Genomic DNA, 6,000 nt, shown 5'->3' on the forward strand with positions numbered 1-6,000 from the left:
GTTCAGTTCTCCGCAGATGGCGACCTCAAACGGCAAGACTGCCTTCTTCACTATGGAGGACGCTAAGGCGTCTTTCAACCTCTTCTGCTGCGTCTGCGGTATCGGATCGCTGGCCATGCCCTCCAACTACGCCCGTGCCGGTCCGTTTTACGCCTCTATCGCCTTGGCCTTCATGATCTTCGCCAACACGTACGCCACGCTCAAGCTGTCCAAGGTGATGCTGGTGGCGCCGTCGTCGGTACGCACGTACGGTGACCTGGGCGAGTGGGCTCTGGGCAAGTGGGGCCGCTTCTTCACGGTGGTCTCTCAGATGGGTGTGTGTCTGCTGGTGCCGTGCGCCTTCCTGGTGCTGGGTAGCACTCTACTCGAAGTGCTCTTCCCGGACTGTTTCAGTCAGACTGTGTGGATCATCTTCATGGCTCTCATGGTCATCCCGGTGTGTCTCATCCCGACACTGAAGGAGAGTGCCGGCATGGCCTTTGCCGGTTGCATGGGTACGATCGTCGCCGACACCATCGCCGTTGTGGTGCTGCAGTATAACATGCGTGGCCACGGTTCGATCCCGTCGCCCGACATCACGGTTCACCAGGTTCTGACCTGCTTCGGTAACCTTGCTCTGGCGTACGGTGCTGCTATTGTGGTGCCCGACCTGCAGCGCGAACACTCGCAGCCTCAGCGCATGCCGCGGGTGGTTGTGATCACCATCCTCTTCATCTCGGGCTTCTTCGTGGCGATTGCTCTTGCTGGCTACACTGCCGGCGGTTGCCAGCTCTCCGGTAACATTCTGTACTCGATCGTGAGCACGTCGGACCCTCTGGGTCTGGCCCCGTTGGGCTTCACCGCCGACCGTGGTGCCGTTGTGATGGCGTACCTGTTTATGCAGATGCACATTTCCATCGCTTTCTCGACGCTCATGATGCCTCCGTTCTTCATGGCCGAGCGCCTGGTTCTGGGCATGCACCAGAGTCCCGAGATCGTGCGCTTCAACGCCGAGCACGACCAGGCCAACGTGGACCTCGACATGGAGATTCAGGAGAAGCGTTCGTACATGGAGAGCTCGACTCCCGTGGACCCGGCGAACCGTCAGGTGTCTGCGTCGAGTCTGGTCGAGAAGACGGAGGGTCGGATGTCGCACCTGCGTGTGGCTCTGGAGTTCGGTGAGCATGAGGAGGAAGACGAGTCCTACCGTAAGAACCCGCTGCACTACATCGCTCTTCGCATTTGTATTATCGCGATCCTGGTGGTGGTTGCCGTGCTGGCGCGTAAGCGTTTCCTCGACCTGCAGGACTTTACGGGTGCCACTGCCCACACGACGAGCTGCTTGTTGTTGCCGTTGATTATCTACATGCGCGTGTCTTGGAACCGAATGTCGATCTTCGACAAGGGCGCTTCGATTATTTGCATTGTGGTGTGCGCCTTCACGGGTTGCTACGTGATGATCCACGCCGGTGAGCACCTGTTCGCCCCGTCGGATGACGACACTCTGTTCCCGTACTGCGAGGAAGAGTTTATGGATGCGCCGTACTACATTCGCAACAACAGCACCAACTAAGCCGAAACCGAGCCGCAGCAGCGCTTGGAGCAGCGCAGCTTGGTAGAGTCGATATATCATGAAGTAGTTTTTTTTGTGGTATTAAGGATAAATTTATATCCATGCCCGACATATTCTAATGGACGACGACAAATACACTGTCTAGTGTTGTAATCGGAGCTCTTTTTGTTTAACTAGCTAGGGAACGCTTATTGAAAAGACTATCAGTCGAAATACTACATTTACTCAAAACTTGCCTTGAAATAGTAGTACGCTTCAGAGTAATACTTTGAAGTTCGGTTCAGTATAATACTACGTTCCTTTTTTTACTACGTAGTACCATGTTTCTTTAAAGCGGTATTGTATACAGTATAAAAACAGTATACCGGGGTATACCGTCAACGTTAAACGCTTTCATTGTTTTTTTAGAGAGGTAAGGATACTGCTTTTTCTTTGGCGTGTACCGACCGTGCATAACCTCACGGCTTCTTAGATAGGATACGAAACCAGCATTCCTGTTTTTACATTTACAGTTATTAAAAATTGTAATAGCATAACAAATATTCGCGTCATGATGATGTCGATGTAACCTCAGACAATGTTGGGCACCGGTACATCGTGTAACATTCATACTTCGAAGTACCATACCGTAGGAGTAAACGGCGCGATCTTCCTTTGTTGTATTCTTATACTGTACACTGTAGTCTACAAGTACTGTTGGACGCCGAATCTGCGAAATCGTACAGTTGAATGCTGAATCTTCGACAACTTCAACAAGATCGCGCGCCGTAGAAGTATTAAAAGTACTTTTACGAATGTACACACTGTACAGTGTACATTGTATAGTAGAGCTGTCAGTTCGTAATGTGCGCGCATCGCAACTCCATAAGCTAACACTACTGTATACCAGTTGCATTTACTCATGGGGTAGCGGCTTCAGGAAGTATACATTACACTTTAACAGCTCATTGTATTACGGATAACAAAATCATATTTATTGTTGAAATAGCGCGACTTTTTGAAACAGTTTCTGATTAGAATCTGAATAAATGACGGATAGATTACCAATGGATATTCTAATACTGTTTTAGTCGCTGGAATATACTTTTGGAGCATCGGATTTGACCCTTTTTCGACAATTGTTTTAAAATCTTCAGTCCAGAATCTAAAGCTCTCTGATGGACTGGACAATATCTAGAAGTGTGGGTGCAGCAATTCTGTAAGAAACCTGTGTAAAAGGTCAGATCTTGGCAATGTACTTCGGAGGGGTATTAATAACTTGGCGCGAGTGTTTACGCCTAGCGATGAAAGTTGCAGCTGTCTTGCTGATATCCTTTCCATTTCCAATTACTTTAGAGTAGTAATCGATAAAAGGATACTTCGAAGTACTAACGCAGGCCAAGTTACAGGGTACTACAGGTACTAAGTAGTTTTAACAAAACCGCCCTCCGTGATTATTAGAAGTACAGTACTGTATACACGTATGTGGAAATTGTCAATACAGTATAATTGATGGACATGTAAATGTAGAAGACTGGACAATGCTGCTTGACCCCTTGAGATTCGCAATGCGAAACTGCAACTTGCAGCACATCAACCGCTGATGCCAAATTTTGCGCCGTACGTTGAATCAACGTACGGCGCAAATGTGGTACATTTTCGAGTTTTTTTTTTTTTTTTTTAATTCCCGTTCACCCCAAGAACGACCAGGATAGTCATTGTAGAAATACTTAATCGACAAGTCCTTTCATCACCATTGCTTGGATACGGATAGAATGGCGATCTAAATTTTACTAAATATGCAGTATAATAAACTAAGATCGGAGCTTCTTGGGTTTTCTCTGATGACTTGCTTTCACCAAAAAATCCAAATATATAGAATACCCCAAGAGAACTTTTAAAGCTATTTTTAATTATTATAATTTAAAATATATATTTCCTAAAGAAAAAATTTCTTTGTGAAAATTTTAAAACAGTAAAATAAATATTCACGTACTGATATTTAAGTTTGGCTTCACGAAACCTAGCTTCTGCGACTGTCCTCTCCGGAGGCTCAAGCAGGGCACTATTTGTACTAGTTATGATTAAATGTGTACTTGCGAGCAGCTAACTGCGAGGCTTCTTTAATAAACGTACTTATCTACATGTAGTCGAGGCTTGTCTCGTTTGTGCTTGAAAGTCATATCTAATGGAGCGCGAAAGAATTATTAGTGCTCCACATCTGAAGCTATAGTTTGTGGCATATCCGCGCTGGGCATGTAGATGGTCTGGACACTTTCATGGTTTTGGCTGTTTACAAATTCAAGTTAATATAGTAAGAAAATGCTGTCATTTGGACGGTTGACAGTAGGGAAATTACTATCGAAAGATGTAAATTACCGGTATTTTAGCATTAGTAGTGCTACCAACACAGCATACTTATTTTACTACTTTGAAGTACATGTAGTAGTTTTTCAAATAACATGATGTTATCCTTCTCTAATACAAAGTTATCTTATATTGCTTCTGTTCCAGTTCGACTTAGTTGGTGCTGTTGTTGCGCACGTAGTAGGGCTCGTCTTGGAATTCCGTCTCGCAGTACGGGAACAAAGTGTCATCGTCCGACGGCGTAAAGAGCTGCTTACCGGCGTGGATCATCACGTAGCAACCAGTGACGGCGCACACCACAATCACCAGCATGGACGCGCCCTTGTCCAGGAACGACATACTCTTCCAGAACACTCGCAGGTAGATGATCAACGGCAACAGCAAGCAGCTCGTCGTGTGGGCAGTGGCACCCGTAAAGTCCTCGAGGTCGAGGAAACGCTTACGCGCCAGCACAGCGATGACCACCAAGATCGCAATGATACAAATACGAAGAGCAATGTAACGCAGCGGGTTGTTGCGGTAGGGTGCGTGGAGTTCCTCCTCCGTGATCTCCTCCCCGAACTCCAGAGCCACTCGCAGATGCGACATCCGACCCTCCGTCTTCTCGACCAGACTCGACGCAGACACCTGACGGTTCGCCGTGTCCATGGGGGTCGAGCTCTGCATGTACGAGCGCTTCTCCTGAATCTCCAAGTCAAGATCGACATTGGCCTGGTCAACTTCACCGTTGAAGCGAATAATCTCGGGACTCTGGTGCATGCCCAGAACCAGGCGCTCGGCCATGAAGAACGGAGGCATCATGAGCGTCGAGAAAGCGATGGAAATGTGCACCTGCATAAACAGATACGCCATCACCACCGCGCCACGGTCAGCGCTGAAGCCCAGAGGGGCCAGACCAAGAGGGTCCGACTTGTTTACGATCGAGTACAGAATGTTACCGGAGAGCTGACAACCGCCGGCAGTGTAGCCAGCAAGAGCCACAGCGACAAAGAAGGCGGAGATGAAGAGGATGGTGATCACCACCACACGCGGCATGCGCTGAGGCTGCGAGTGTTCGCGCTGCAAGTCGGGCACCACAATAGCAGCACCGTACGCTAGAGCAAGATTACCAAAGCAGGTCAGAACCTGGTGCAGCGTTACGTCCGGCTTGGGGATGGAATCGTGGCCGCGCATGTTCCACTGCAACACCGACACGGCGATGATGTCGGCGATGACCGTGCCCATGCAACCGGCAAAGGCCATGCCGGCACTCTCCTTCAGTGTCGGGATGAGACACACCGGGATGACCATGAGAGCCATAAAGATGATCCAGTAGATTTGGCTGAACGAATCCGGGAACAGCACGTCCAACAGCGTACTGCCCAACACGAGGAAGGCACACGGCACCAGCAGACACACACCCATCTGAGAGACCACCGTGAAGAAGCGACCCCACTTGCCCAGAGCCCACTCGCCCAGGTCACCGTACGTCTTCACAGACGACGGCGCCACCAGCATCACCTTGGACAGCTTGAGCGTGGCGTACGTGTTGGCGAAGATCATGAAGGCCAAGGCGATGGAGGCAAACAACGGACCGGCACGGGCATAGTTGGACGGCATGGCCAGCGAGCCGATACCGCAGACGCAGCAGAAGAGGTTGAAAGACGCCTTAGCGTCCTCCATAGTGAAGAAGGCCGTCTTGCCGTTCGAGGTCGACATCGCGGAGAGGAAGAAAGTCGAGCTGCACGATGCGAGATTTCTGTTGTTGCTTGTTGGACTTCTGCGAGAGAAGAAAAAATACAAAGTGAACGAGTTAAAGCACTTCGTGCACACGGCTCAGGCCATTTCTCTATTTTGAAGGGCGCCGGGCTCAGTGAGAACGGCGGCAGAACAGAGCCGATCCTTTTTTGCCTTGTATCGGCATACATTTCCATACTGGGCGCAAGTGTCGGAGTGTCGGGGCCAACATGGCTGCATCATCAATGCCAGGGATTTGGCCGGTCATGTCCCTTACTTGCAACAAGTTGCCGTTGCAGCCAGGGCGAGATACGGAGCAGCAGATAAAGACAAAGTCCCAGCGCAGCAAACCTCAGTTTTAGGGATGAACATTCAGTTACTGCTTG

The 6,000-nt window shown here is 49.3% G+C and overlaps 2 protein-coding genes across 2 annotated transcripts; one reads left to right on the forward strand and one right to left on the reverse strand.

The window, feature by feature from the left end:
- Positions 1-16: 16 nt before the first annotated feature.
- On the forward strand, positions 17-1,552 carry PITG_17803 (Amino Acid/Auxin Permease (AAAP) Family; the record flags this gene model as incomplete). Its single annotated transcript, XM_002896598.1, has 2 exons — positions 17-333; positions 394-1,552. 2 exons carry the CDS (start codon positions 17-19, stop codon positions 1,550-1,552), a joined length of 1,476 nt encoding a protein of 491 aa, XP_002896644.1.
- Positions 1,553-4,051: 2,499 nt separating this feature from the next.
- Positions 4,052-5,596, reverse strand: PITG_17804 (Amino Acid/Auxin Permease (AAAP) Family; the record flags this gene model as incomplete). The annotated part of the gene is made up of 1 exon (XM_002896599.1): positions 4,052-5,596. The coding sequence occupies one exon, from the start codon at positions 5,594-5,596 to the stop codon at positions 4,052-4,054; it is 1,545 nt and encodes a 514-aa protein (XP_002896645.1).
- Between the last annotated feature and the right edge of the window lie 404 nt (positions 5,597-6,000).

Source organism: Phytophthora infestans, genomic scaffold (assembly GCF_000142945.1).
Source record: "Phytophthora infestans T30-4 supercont1.56 genomic scaffold, whole genome shotgun sequence".
Taxonomy (NCBI): Eukaryota; Oomycota; class Peronosporomycetes; order Peronosporales; family Peronosporaceae; genus Phytophthora; species Phytophthora infestans.